The sequence below is a fragment of the Cricetulus griseus genome, chromosome 3 (genome assembly GCF_003668045.3).
Source record: "Cricetulus griseus strain 17A/GY chromosome 3, alternate assembly CriGri-PICRH-1.0, whole genome shotgun sequence".
Taxonomy (NCBI): Eukaryota; Metazoa; Chordata; class Mammalia; order Rodentia; family Cricetidae; genus Cricetulus; species Cricetulus griseus.
The window spans coordinates 231,275,142-231,289,624 of record NC_048596.1 but is presented as its reverse complement, the minus strand read 5'-3'; the positions used below and the strand labels follow the sequence as shown (position 1 = coordinate 231,289,624).

The following is a 14,483-nucleotide window of genomic DNA, read 5'->3' as shown; positions in this document are numbered from 1 at the left end:
ACAACACCATTCCCTTTTTTTTCAGGCAGGGCATGGGATCTAGGTCTTGAGGCATGCTAGGCAAGCACTCTATTGCCCAAACTATGTACCTACCCTCACCTTCTCCTCATGCAGTACTTGCCTTCTCCTGCCCCGCCCCACCCACCTGCTACTGGTCCTCTTCCTATTCCCAAATAGCCACCTCTCTGTTTTCAAATTTTAAGTTAAAGTCCAAAATGAGCTCTTTTGTTACCAGGGAAATAAATGTAACTTATTTTCCAATAAATTACCACTCTGCAAAATCCCCAGTAGGTAGCCCTGAAGGGGCAAGTCCATGCTTTCCACTTTGACACCATGCTTGCTATTGTTTTCTTGTTTCACTAGGTGCTGGAAGAAAAAGTGGTCTCTGTTAATTGACCTAAGTACTAAGGAAAAGAAAAAGTTATTCTTCAAGATAGCCTTTAGTACACAACACCGATTCAATGGCTTAGAGAAATTAAAATTAATGATTGGATGCTTTAAATAAATGATGTGATGTCTTAATTTACTTTCATTCCAATTTCTAGATATTGTTTCAGTGCGTCATAGATCTGCTTCAAACTCTTGAGAAACATCCAAGCATACAACTTAGTTTAACAACTAAATAATATACAGGGGTCTGAAAGGGAATGGGTAGGGAAGGCATGGGTTGAAGGAAAAAATTTCTAGGCTAGCACATAATTTCCTTTCTTCCTAAACTTCCCCAAATCTGAAGGAAAGGGACAAGGACATGAGGAGGAGGGAAAGGCATGATGTCAGGGAGGGTGCTTGTATGACTTCGGCTACAGAGGAGTCTAAAGTCCACCAGATGGTTGGAAGAGGAGGAACTACGCCAGCTGGGTGGAGGCACAGTCTGGTTCCTAGGAAGTCTGGCCCACTGGTGGGAGGGCAGAGCACGGAGCCAAGGGGGGCTCTCCTTAGCAACCACAGCCTTTGATAATGCTTGTGTTGTTTACCCATGTTTGATGTATCTTAACCGAGGCACACAGGGTGACTCAATCAAGGAGGAGGATGATGGTGGCTTTGGAGTTCTACCCCATCCTGCTCTTGTCTTCATTCCATTCTACGTCGATTCTGTTAACCAGAATCTCAAGTAAGAGAATATGGTGGTGTAGAAATGTAAGTGAAAGATTTCAGGACTGGAAAATGATGTAAAAAGGAAGCCAGAAGTATCCCTAAATGCGTGAAATATCTTTAATAGTCCATAAAGAGCCACTGCCTGTAAATGTGGTTATTGGAGAAACAAATAAAGCCAAATGATGAGAGAATACATTTCTGCCAGGTATATGTCAGTCTCTTTCCTCAGCCATGACCACTGTGGCATTTATAGGTGGAGCACCATTTCTCCTTCTTTCTGTGAAAGATAAATGTGCTCATTTGTTCATTCATTCATTCATTCATTTATTCAATTCAACATGTGCTCATGGACTGTCTGGACCCTGTTGGAGGATCCAGGGGCAGTAGTTATGAATAACAAAGTCCACTGTGTTCATAGCACTTGGAGCCCAGTGGTAAAAAACCTGCCAAAATCCAAAGTAAGCAGGTGCAGTGAATACAAGGTATACATGACTGGCTAACTGGTCCTTTGGAGAAAAACAGAGAGGTGTCTGTGTTGAAGCCACAGTTTCCAAATGGCCTATCCCAGAAGACCTCACTATGAAGGTGACCTTGATTAAGGCCCCAAGGCAAGAAGGAAGGGTGTGGAAGAGGAGCGCTTCTGTGACAGAAAAGAGCAGGTACAGGTGCAGGGACTGAGGGTCTTAGAAAAGTAACCAGGCCACCCAAGGGGGCAGTGGACAGGGAAGCTGGATGCATTCCAATGGGAGGGAAAGCTTTCACTCTGAGTGAGCAGGTGTCACTGGTGCAGGGACAAGGCCCTGAATTTCTATTAACAAAACAAAGCAAACTTTTGCATGTGTATGTGTGTGCATTTTCATATTATGTGCAGGCTCATGTGTGTGAAGGCTATCTTTGTTGTGTCATTCCCTAGGATGTTCTCCACTTTGTTTGTTTAGAGACAGCCTCCCTGGCTTAAAGCTCACCCATTTGGCTAGGCTGGCTGGCCAGAACTCCCCAGGGATGTGTCTATTTCCGTCTCCCAGAGCTGGTATGTCTATGCTCACCCATTTTACACTGTGCCGGGGATGGACTCAGGTCCTCATGTTCGCAAAGCAAGCACTTTAGTGAGCTATCACTTTAACCCCCAAATTACATTTTAATGGATGCATGTTGACATCTGTGTTGAAGATACACAGTAGGAAGGTAGAGGAAGGGCAGAATATAAGGACCAGAAAGGGAGCTGTTGCTTAGACTAGGGCACTAATACTTGTACAGTCCAGGTGGTAGCAAGGTGATGAGCAGATCTGTCCTCATGGTCTTAGATGTCAGGACTTTACAATTACCCTTAAGGCTTTGGCCTCTGCATCTGGAATAATAGAGACACCAGAAGGGAGATGAGGAAGCCCAAAGAAGGGTGTATACACTGGGTATGGAGACATATAAGCTTAGGCATGGTCGTCACAGGTGTGAGGAGCCAATACCTAAAACTTTCGGACTGTAGCAAGAGAAAGAAGCTCTATCTCATGAGATATAGGCAGCAGCCATAGGCACCCTTTGGGGGTCAAACATCCCTTTCTCAAGGGTCACATATCAGAGGTCCTGCAAATGAGACATTTGCATTATGATTCATAACAGTAGCAAAGTTACAGTTGTGAAATAGCAACAAAAGTAATTTTATGGATGGGTGTCACCACATGAGGAACTGTTTTAAAGCGCTGCAGCATTAGGAAGGTTGAGAGCTACTGATTTAGAGTGTTGTCTGCTCCAGAAAGACATGTTTTAAAATTCCTGGAGCTTCTCCTTGGACCTTGAAATCTCTGTGGGCAGAGGTGCTTGAACTCTGACACCTCCACCCCCCCCAAAAAAAAAAACATAGGCACTGCCTTTGGAAGGTCAAGGGCATCCCACCCACTAGTATTCTCCTCTTCCCTTTTAGAATCATACTCAAGACCAATCCATTATCAAGCCATTAGATTCGTGCTGGTGAATTCAGCACTCATCAGAATAATCTAGAGAACCTGTTAAAATATATATTTCTTGGCTGCTTTCCCAGAAGTTGGAAGGTGGGGGTTGGGACCTGATGATGGCTAACTTCTGTTGATGATGGGAGTTCAGGAATTGCTCAGTGGATTCTGGAAGGCTGAAGAGATCAGACTTTACCCATCCTGGTGTACAGCCAATTGTTTTTCCTTTGAATGTGTGATGCTTAGAGAGTGAATTGGAAGACACAAATGTGTGCCTCCATCTTTTTTTCCTAGGGTTGTCGTAAAAGTAGAAAGACTAATTTACGTTACTTGCATTGTCTTTTGCTTAGTTTTGCTATTTTGTTGCCCATTTTTCTGTGTAGTCAACATGTATCATTTGCACAGGACAGAGGATCAGTGCTGCCAAGCCTTCTGAGGGCCATCCAGTTTAGCTGCTTCAGAGCTCTCATTCTTGGCGTGACTGCTGAAGGAACCTACATGCCTTTGGAGATTAAGCTCCACAACAACACAGGATTTAGGAGGAAGTGGACCTCCAAAACAACTATTAACTACAGGTTGGATATACCCATATTTTAGCATTTGTAGTTTCTAGTAGAACCTTCAGGCAAAGCAAGAGCAGGGCTTCCATTGGATGGGAAATGTCTGTCTTATCACACCTGTCAAACCTTTCTTCTTGTACATTTTTTGGGGGGGGTTTCTTTGGGATTATTCAGAACCCAGGCCTGCCTGCTGAGAGTGTGTCTAAGAAAGGCCTTCTGACATTCGTCTACACCCAACTCCTCCTCTACAGTCAGCGACACTATTCGATCATTCCTTCCTGATTTCGGAATGGAGGTGAAACCTGGGGGATCCTGAACAAAAAGGCTGATGTGCCCTGATCTTCCAATTGTCAGGCCAGGGAAAAATCCGGCTGGAAGCAAGGCGCGTGCCTCTGCTGATGCATAGACTTCTGGGCTTCTTCAACCGCCACCCTAACAGCTAGAGCAGGCTGGGTAATGGACCCGCCACGAGCCTAGGCGCCCACGTGGTGGGCCCGCCGGCTCCGCGCCCATTTGCGGAAGCATCCCCACAGCGGAGCTGCCATTCACTTCTGGGATCTACACCGGGAGATGACCCTTCCATCCCCTGTTTAGAGATGGCACCCCACACCGGACACCACCTCTCAGGGCCAGCGCCGCCGCATCCCAATCACTATGCGATTCCACCCTGTCCTCCTCGCCCATCCCACTGCTTGCAGGAGTCCTAGACCCGATAGGCCCCGCCCTTGCGAGAGCCCCGCCCCTCCACCGCCCATTGGCGCTCGGGCGGAGCGTGGGCGGCTCCTGCGGGTGCAGGCGGGGCAGCGGTTCCAAGGCTGGCGCGCGTGGGCCAGGTCTTTACTGCTTACTGAGCACCGGAGCGGGGGAGCTGTCCGCATCTTTAGATCTCGCAATGGGCTCCGATGACTCCTCGGGCTCCAGTGTCTGCTTACCGAAGTACTTGGAGCACCTCTCTGGGGATGGCAAAGCCATCGGTGTCCTGACCAGCGGCGGGGATGCCCAAGGTGCGCGCCTACTGCCTCTCTAGACTGTCTCCTGGGCCGGGTGGGAGGGGAGGGTGACCAGAGAGAGCTGCAGAAGAAGTTAACCGGGGTGGGCAGAGAGGGAGAGCTGGGGGTAAACGTTGGGGGATGTGGATTTGGGAGGAAAGAAGAGGAAAGGGTTAAAATGACGGATGAGAGCCGAGGCGAACGGTGACCCAGAGCAGGAACAGCCAGCCCTAAGCTAAGAACAAATGGGATGCCTGATTAGCGATCACAGATGGTGGGGTCCCATTGCCGGGTGACGTGAAGAGGATGTGGTGTATGGTTGTAGGATCCTTCATTCGCAAGATGAATAATTTTTCCATCCACAGGTTTTTTAATTGAGCTAGCCAATGGGGTCGTCTAGTGTCTGAGTCATATGATAGAACCAGGCGTTCTTTCCTGAAATTAGGTACAGGGCAACTGCTCAGATGCCACAGCACTCGCCCCACCCCATCTCTGGGCATCGTAGAAAAAGCAGCGGGGGGTCCCCCCAGCGCCTCCTGTCAAGTTCCGCCTCCCACGCGCGGCGTCCCTGCTGCTGCATTGCGGGAAGCAGGGCTGGGGGCGCGCAGGGGTCTCTCTGGGTGTGGCATTGACCGTCAGGCCTCGTGTTTTCACTAGGATGATCCTTTAAAAGGTTTTCTGTCGCCTTCCTGCCCGAGACAAAACTGAAAACTAAGATGGGTCACTAGGCCCTCCCCGCCAGTCTCCCCAGGATGGGAAAGACCAGGAAGCGGGGACTCCGGGACGTCACCGGCACTCACTGGAGCACCAGCTCCAGTCTTCCCTCTTTTCCCAATGGCGAGGTTGATTTCAGAGCTAGAGACCCGATTCCGGGACGCGTGAACTTGATAAACTAAAACTATTTAAGCTTTAAATGAGGTGGGGGTGACCACATCAAGCCCCCGGACTCTGGCCCTTCGTACACTTGGGGAGACAGGGGTTCCCAGACAGTGGAGGTTCCAGTGTTAATTCCTAGATGGGGATGCCCTCTAGAAGCTAGACTTATATTTCTATAGTGTAGATGCCTTCCAAGCCTTGAGGTTAGCGCCGGCAGCAGACAGTTCCCTGAGCTGGGTTTTGCTTTTGATTTTCCGTTCTTTCCTCTGCCCTAGATGAGTCCAAATGTCACATTTTATTTTCCCTGGTTCTATGCCAGCGCAAGATCGGAGGCTTAGGTCGGAGCCCGTTGTCCTTGCCTTCCGCCCACCCTACGGATGACCTTCACTTCGCCCTTGAGCGGGGCGGGGCCGGCGCCGGTGCCGCAGGTTGGGGCTTAGGGCACCGCCCCGCCCGGCGTGGGAGCCTACGTGATGCTGGGCCCGTCGCCTCCGGTGTGCTTAGGTCTTCCACACTGGCCCACACTAGAGTAGCTTCCGAGGCGTCTAGTATCAGGCTTACTGGAAGCTGGGTCTGCCCAGCCTGGGGTCCCCAGTGCTCTCCCTCCCATTATCTTAAAGGCGCCAATGGCAACATCAGTCACCCTAGGCATTGCACCAATCCTTCCTCCCCAGAAAACAGGCTTGCAGCAGTATTAGTATTTTAGTAAGAAGCTCCTTGGTAAAACACTTCTCCATGGAGGGCTGGTTTCTCAGAGACAGAGAATGTTGTGATATACCGGAGCCTGGAGAAACAGCAAATTGAGACGTGAGATAACATCACCAGAGTTACCCAAATTTAAATGCCTGAAGATGCCCATCAATGGGGCAGGCAGGAGTTTGTACCCGGACACCCAGTGGTTCCCCACCAAAATGGAAGGGCTTCAAAGGTACTTGCATCCTTACACAGAACCTTGCTAAGGCAAAGCAGGAAGTACTTTGGATCTTACCCTGGGCAGCAAGAGAAGAAACTGCCACTACAGGAAGAGGCTTAAGGCCCTTAGGGCTGCAGGCTGACGTGGTAAAAGGTTTTGTTTTAGAATTAACATCCTGGATCTGTTAGAAAACCAAGATTGATGGCTTATCCCTTTGAAATCCCTGTCCAAAAAACGTTTCCTGAAATATTTAGACTGTGTACAGCTGAGTGAGATTCTAGGGTATTTGGCCGAAACTCCATTTTCTTTTCTGCTTATCTTGGATCTATCATAGGTGAGAAGTGGGGAATCTGATTTTTAAATTCATTTGCTGTCTCTTCAGTGGAAAAAAGATAGGTTCAAATTAAACATCCCTGGGGTAGTACAGTGCCAGGTTCATGGAACATGGCTGATCTCTGCTAACTAGGGGCATCTAATGTGTCTGTCACACCTTGGCTGTTCCTTGGGCAGTGGTCTGAGCCAGTTGAATGATACTCTGCCTGGTTTTTCTTAGAACTTGTGTAAACAGCCATGTTTTGTTGTGATACTATATTGGACCTGTTTGAGGGGGTGCATGCATTTCTTTTCCTGGAAAATTCTCCCAAGATGCTCAGAGGACTTAGCAGTGTTGCTACTCCTGGGACAGATGGTGTTTATTGTACACCAATTCTTTCACAATTTCATTTTGGCTTTATCAGTTCCTGTTTTTCTTTTTTTTTTTTTTTTCCCTGAGAGAAGGGTTTGTTTATAGCCAGAGGTCAGGGGGCAAATTTAAATTTTACACTGACAGAATGACAGTATGATTTTGTGCTGAAATGGCCATATTTAGCACAGTACATATTCTATACATCTTATATGCCAAAGTCTTGCAGTTCTCATCTCTATGCCTTAAGACACGACTCCAAGATACTGAGTTCTTCATTTTGAAGATGGAAAAAGACACAGCTTTAGTAACTTAGGCAAGGCCATGGGGCTCATACCGGATAGTAGTAGGTTTTAAATGATGCTGTATGAAATCTCATCCTCAAATTCTCTTTATTGGACCATGTCTTCATGGGATCTCTCTCTGTAAGACTGTGAGAGTTATTGCTCAAAAGGGAATGGAGCCCAGCTTTCTCAAAAGTGTACAGAAATCTCTTTGGGCAACTTTGTTAGAGGAAGAGGTAAATGCCTTTTTTTGGTTTTTTCATACTAATAGTAACAGCAAGGTGGCCTAAACAATGTAACATAACAGTACAAAAGCAGCAGAAGACTTTCTTTTTCCAAAGGAATTTACATTGTATCATTATAAAATGAATCTGAAAATTTACCATTAATTTCACAGTAGCCTAAAATCCTTGCCAATCCTTGCTGGATTGGCAAGTTTACTATGACCAAGTGGCCACCTTCAGGCAGTATTACTTCCTGGATAAAAATGGTTAATGATTTTAGATCCACTGTGGCAGGTTGCTGAGATGGCTCAGTGGGTAAATGTGCCTGTTGCCAAGCCTGGTGAGTTCCCTCCTGAGTCCCACATAGTGGAAGGAGAAAACTGAGGACTGGAGATTGTCCTCCGACTTCCGCAGGTGCACCATGGCCCGTTCACACCCCCTCCCATACACAAAAATAATAAATTAATGCAATAAGTAAAAAAAAAAAATATTGTGGCCTCTCTAGGTCTGGTGTCTGGTGGCACTGAAATCAGTTAGAATCCATGGTATGAGTTTAGGGTAGGTTCAGTGGTTTTATTGTCTACGGAGACATCAACATTAATACAATATTTACAAAACATCTACTTAGATTCTTTAAGAATCTCAGGATTAGCCAGGCATTGGTGTTCATGCCTTTAATCACAACACTCAGGATGCAGAGGCAGGTGGATCTGTGTGAGTTTGAGACCAGCCTGGTCTACAGAGTGAGAGCCAGGATAGGCTCCAAAGCTACACAGAGAAACCCTGTCTCGAAAAACCAAAAAAAAAAAAAAAAAAAGATTGTGGAAATAACTAGCCCTTAAAGACTGCTTGCTGTGTGGTATGCTGAAGTACTCTGGGTGCCAAATTACCCCCATCTGATGCATGAGCCAGTGAAGTTTAAGATGAATTGGTTTTCTAAAGTTCACAGAACTGTGTGTCAGGGTTAGAACTTGTGGCTGTAGATGGGATACAGATGCAGTGTGCTGTTGACGTAGTTCCCAGTGCAACTATAGCCACAACATGGTGGGTGGCGAACATTGTGATATTTGTTGACTGCCTCCCACCTGGCATCACCAGTGGAAAGTGACAGGGAGTAAATTTGACCTGTCTTAGGTGAATTAAACCCTCACTAATCGAGATTACTCTTTCAGCCTTTGAGCAATAGGTACCAACTACTGGCAATTGCAAAGAACTTTAAAATTGTGATTAGAAGCTAGAGGTGCCCACAGACTTGACTTAGGCGCTGAGTTGGCTCCTTTCTTTTCTTTCTGCCCTCCATATTTGGGGATTTCACATTTGCAAATGCCATCAAACATGGCTTGAACATATATTTCTAAAATATCTGTGAACTTAGCTATCATTGCCTCCTAATCAATACAGCATAATAACCATTTGCATTCCATTTGCAGAGATACTTTAAGGCATTTGGGAGGATGTGCAAGGTCATGTAAAAACTTTTGTCATTTTTATAGATGGACTTCTGAGTGAAGGATCCAAGAATCAATCAGAAAATGTCAAAGCAAGTCTACATTCATTGAAACTCAGATGAGAGCCCTGGCTGTGCCCCTTCAGTACCCAGAGCTGTACTTGTATGGGACACCAGTATATGCAAAAAAGATTTTTCGAACAATAGACATGTGGCCTCATACAGTTCCACTTGTGTCTGTGTGCATGAGCAAAGCACACACGCACATGTGCTTATTGTCCTAAAACTCTGCCTGTCTGCTCTTTGAGTGCATCTTTCCAGGTCAAAATAATTACTTGAGCAAAAATATAGGGCAAGTCTATCACAGAGGAGGCGATTTGTATGACAGCGTAGTGTTTGTTTATTTTCTTGGTGCTGGGGATCAAACCAGAGCTTTGCTCATGCCATGCAAGTGGTCTACAATTGGGTTGTTCCCCAAGTCACAGTGTATTATCTTCTATAAGGGCAGATATTTTCTTTTCTTTTTTTTTTCTGCAGATATTTCTTATTTGAATTAGAAACAAGATTGTTTTACATGACAATCCCAGTTCCCTCTCCCTCCCCTCCTCCCATACCACCCTCCATCTCCCCCCCCCCCCCAACTAAAACCCTACCTATCACATATCCTTTCTGCTCCCCCTGGATGGTGAGGCCTTCCATAGGGTGTCATCAGAGTCTATCGTATCCTTTGGGATAGGGCCTAGGCCCACCCCCGTGTGTCTTGGCTCAGGGAGTATTCCTCTGTGTGGAATGGGCTAAGGGCAGATATTTTCTGTGACATGTATTTCTATGACCTTTTGCAAGCTAGGTATTTCGTTGAAGTAAGAAGTAAGTAAATAAGATGAAAACCCAAGAGGCATGCTTTCCTCTGGTTAGAGTGAACTCAAAGCTTTTGGTTGGGAAGAAGCCTTTTATCAGGGGAATGAGGCTGTTTAAGATTTGATCTATAGATTTGCTGTCAGAAGCCACCAGAATTAGAAATAAGGTCACCACGTGTTGAAGACAGATGTCAAAATACAACACTGCACTCGTTCACTCCCACAGTCACCACGAGATTACCTTCAGTAGAGTGCACAGAGATGGAGAGCCGCTGGCTGCCTGGATTCAGCAAGCAGCTGAGTCACTCTTTGAGTACTCTTCAACAAGCTTCGACTGATCTTATATTTTTACTTGTTACGAAGTCCCTCTGTAGAGGCTGGATTCTTCCTTCTATTTTCTTTGGAATTACAGTAATTGGGCCTGTCTAAATGGATGAAGCTTTAAAATGGCTGAACAGTCCTCCTAGACTCAGACTTATCTAATATAGAAAGGCAACAGGGGCTTCTTTCTCATTTGCAAGGTGAAGCAGTCAAATGTCCCATCTCTGCCTTTCTTCAGTTCCTTTCCCCACCCCCAGCCTATGCTCCCCTATCTCCTAACATCCTCAGGCAAAAGTAGGACCCACAGCCAAAGAGGAAGGGCTGGACTGTTCTGGGCTTCTAACAGCACTGCCCCAGTAGGATCCATTGGACTACCTTGTCCTTCCTCAGTGTGCTTTCCAGCTATCTGAAATTTGAAAGATGCTGTGAAGATGCCCATGCTGACAGAGTAGGTCTATGAAAGGCTGGAAATGTTCCCTAATATTCCCTCCATCCCCAGGTGTGCGATATGGACCACACAAGATTCAGGAATCAATAGGGCTATTGTTTGTAAACCCAGGCTCCCAGGAGGCTTCCCTAATACATCAACCCAGTGGCCCTATGTTACTGTTTTCTCAGCTTGGTCAGCATTTTGACTGAGAGGATTCCATAACATAGGGTCCGTTATCTAAAAAACGTGACTAGAAATAATTGAAAGGGGTGGGCATGTAGTTGCCCCAAGCAGTCATTCTGTCTGGTGTTTTTCAAACCTGGATTACTTTTATTTGGATTGTTTATGCTCTTATATGACCATTCCACACAGGGACAGGTTGCGGAATATGAGAAGCCGTAGGTAGAATCATGGAGTCCTTTATATCACTGTTATGACGTGAACCAATGGTCTGTATCTCAGAGGCAGCTTCGAGCTAAGAAGGATCCTGTACCAGGATGGGGGAGGGGAGTGTGAGCTACTTTTTCACAAAGGCCTGCAGAACTTTGAAAAGCCTGGAAGGAGCCAGCAGGAAGTAGCCCAAGGCCAGGGAGTCAGCCCTCATGGGGGGTGGGAGGAAGTGGTCTTGGGTAGGTAATAGTCTGCACAGGCTGTGGGTAGATTTTAGATTTACCTTGTGTGAACTGGGAAGCCATGCTGAGGTTGTTGGCTGCCTCTGATAAAAGGTCACTTTGTGGGACTGAAGAGGCAGAGAGTTTAGTGACTCAGAAGAAACAGGAGCAAGTCACAGATAGAGTCTTGAGGAGGCAGGGCCAGGGCATGTGACTGATGGGATGCTACTGTGGACACACAGCCTAGGAAGGGACAGACAGAGGGCTTTTGAGTAAGTGTGGGCACAGGAAGGTATAGGAAGGCTCCTGAGAATACATTCCTTTCAAAGGTGCTGGTAACAGCAACAAATAAATCAGGAGAAAAGTCAGTGAAAAATTATCCATAGGAAGTTGGTCCAATCAGCTCCTGAAATAGAACGTTCACCAGTGTCTAATAAGGACCTAGTTGTGTAGCAGGCTGTGTACAGTACTTGCACATTAACGAGTCGGTTTCAAGAGCACCTCTGGCCATTAAGAATAAGGTTTGCATTGGTAGCCTGTATTTTATAGGTAATTATTGATATAGTAGCCAGATTAATGAAAGTAACAGAAAGAGGTGAGATAATTGTATGTGTAATTAATTCAGTATTTTACAGCATAGCTATTGCATTGGTTATTGATGTGGTCGTCCCCCCCCCCCCATTAAGACTGGAATCTGTTTGTACTCCCATTATAGAGCACATTTAAATTTGGGCAAGAGACATGTGACCAGAAGCTACCCTGATGGTCATTGTGGTCAGAGAGCCACAATGGTGTGTCATCTCCTTCATTTAAAAGATTCTACCTAAAGTGGGGGCATCTGTTCCTCAGGGAAAAGGAGAGACTGTGAAAACTGGAGATGGTAGGGATGCTGCAAACTGCTCTGGCAGTCAGGAGATGCTATCATACATGTGCTGACCGTGACAACGACAGTGTCCAACTGCACAAGACCTGCACAGGGGTGGGCCCACCAACATTCCATTGTCCACAGGAGTGCAGCTCATAAGGTCCCCAGAGGAGTCACAGGAGATGGAAGTGTGTGTATGTGGGGGGAGGATCATATTCCTCAGTGTTATAGCTACTGATACTTTGACCTTACTCAAGCAAATACCCACCCATCCATGTTCTTGCAGAGGTCTCTAATTGCATTTATCACACTATAAACAAAGACAAGAAAAGTAGGGAAGGGGACTTGGGAAGAAGGGATTTGGTGAGAGAGGGAAGATGATAAGAGACGATGATGGGAGAATGTAATTCCTTTGATCAAAGGCACACACACACACACACACACACACACACACACACACACACACACACACACACGAAAATGGGAAGAATTTAGTTTTAAAAATAACTACATGTTTGTCTGGAAGTTGTGAGTATAAGCAGGGATCAGGTGGTCTCTGTTTGCTGTGGACACCGGGACAGCTCACACTCTCTGAACCCTCTAGCTTCAGGGCCTGTAGTATTTTCCAGCTGTCTGCCTGGCCAACTTCTTCCACTTCAGTCTCTTTCTCAAACAGGGCTCTTGAGCAAAGCTCCTGGTTAACCACTGTAGTGCTTCCTGAACCTTCCATGTTCCCAGTCTCCTGTACCACTCTGCTTGACAGTTTCCTCCTTGGCATCTGTGCCCTTTTAATAGTAGCTCTAATGTGTTTATTTGCTACTGATTTATTTATTCAGTGTGTGTGTGTGTGTGTGTGTGTGTGTGTGTGTGTGTGTGTGTTTGTCTTTCTTTATGTATACATTCATGTGTGGGTGCTCTTGCTGTGTAGAAATCTGTGGAGGACAGGAATGCACATCAGAGAACTTATCCAATCACTTCTCTACTCTATTTTATAAGACACTCTTACTTTATATGAACCTGGAGCTCACTGACTCAGCTAGACTGGCTAACCCCCACCCCCACCTGTTTTCATGGGCCCCTCCTTGAAGCACTGGGTTTTCATATGCATGCTGTTGTGTCCATCCTTTACCCACAGAACCATCTTATCAACCCCTCATTCATTTATTTACTCCCATGGCAGGACAAATGCAGGCTCTCCAGATTGTCCTCTCTCACTGAGCTGAATTCCCACATACTGTAGGTGGGCACTATTGGTACTTAGGTTACTGCTCTTTGCCAACTCCTGACTGCACTGAGCTGTTCCATCAGCAAAGTCTCCCAACAACCCCTGGCAAAGAGTAGACAATCAGTTCACATGTATGGGGTGTATATGATGGCCAGACACATGAGGACACCCTTATAGATTTATCTGAACTCTTCTGAGGTTGACTCTTGGACCTGAGGCCAGAGTAGCTCCCAGCCTGATAACTGTGAGGGATCCAGTTGTCTCTCCATCCACACCCCTTCCCTATCAACATCATTTAGAGACAGAGCTTAATGAGTAACCACAGTAGCAAGAATAATATACATACGGCATGCTTTAAGTTACTCTTTTAAGAAGACCTTCCTGTTTTATTTCTGTATATGTGTGTGTCTATGTGAATGAATGCCGCATGTGTGTGTGGGTTCCTGCAGAGGCCAGAAGAGGATGTATGATCCCTGGAGCTAGAGTTACATGGGTTCTGGGAACCAAACTCAGGTTGTCTAGAAAAGTGGTACTCGTTCTTAACCACTGTGGATCTCTCCGGCCCTCATGTTCGTTTGTTTGACATACTAGTAGCCCCATTGAGACACTTGACTTTCTCTTTCCCAAAGGAATTCAGCTGTGGAAATTAATAAGAGAAATGACTGTAAGTACGTTGGAATAGAAATGTACTGTCAAAGATTAAACTAGGAGATTGGTGCACTCTTCAGATCTCAAAGACAGTGAAATGATGAGCCCAGATGGTAGGTTTTTATTAGACAGATTGTTTTTCTTGGTCTTGATTCATTTTACCAGTAGGTAAATATTAGTTAATATTTGTACTACTTTATAGTATATAGGTTTGTTATTAGGTACCGGTAGATCATGGGCAATGGTCGAATGAGGATGATTGGTTCTTTCATCTCAAATAGTATCTTTTAAATGACTCACAGTTTAAGTGTAGCCAGAGTTTCAAAGCCAGCCTTTGCAACTGGGTGGAGGGGGTGGTGTTTGCCCCACGGCAGCAGGTGAATAAAGATTTACCTAATGTTTGCTTGCATGGCCTTTGAGTGAAAGAAAGACTCTGGTCTCAAGAAGTGAGCTTGCTGCTACTTTGCCTCCACTGTTATAAGCACTGTTAGCTGCTTATGACATGTCTGC

The 14,483-nt window shown here is 46.0% G+C and overlaps 1 protein-coding gene across 3 annotated transcripts in view; it reads left to right on the top strand.

The window, feature by feature from the left end:
* The first annotated feature begins 4,391 nt into the window (after positions 1–4,391).
* Pfkp (phosphofructokinase, platelet) overlaps positions 4,392–14,483 on the top strand; it is a 64,239-nt gene continuing 54,147 nt past the window's right edge. Inside the window, exon 1 of one of the 3 annotated variants that reach the window (XM_027405083.2) lies at positions 4,392–4,605. In XM_027405083.2, the coding sequence (XP_027260884.1) occupies positions 4,494–4,605 (112 nt within the window). In that variant the 5' untranslated portion in view covers positions 4,392–4,493. The remainder of the gene's footprint in view (positions 4,606–14,483) is intronic. The other 2 variants (XM_027405082.2, XM_035442847.1) reach the window with 2 other exon arrangements.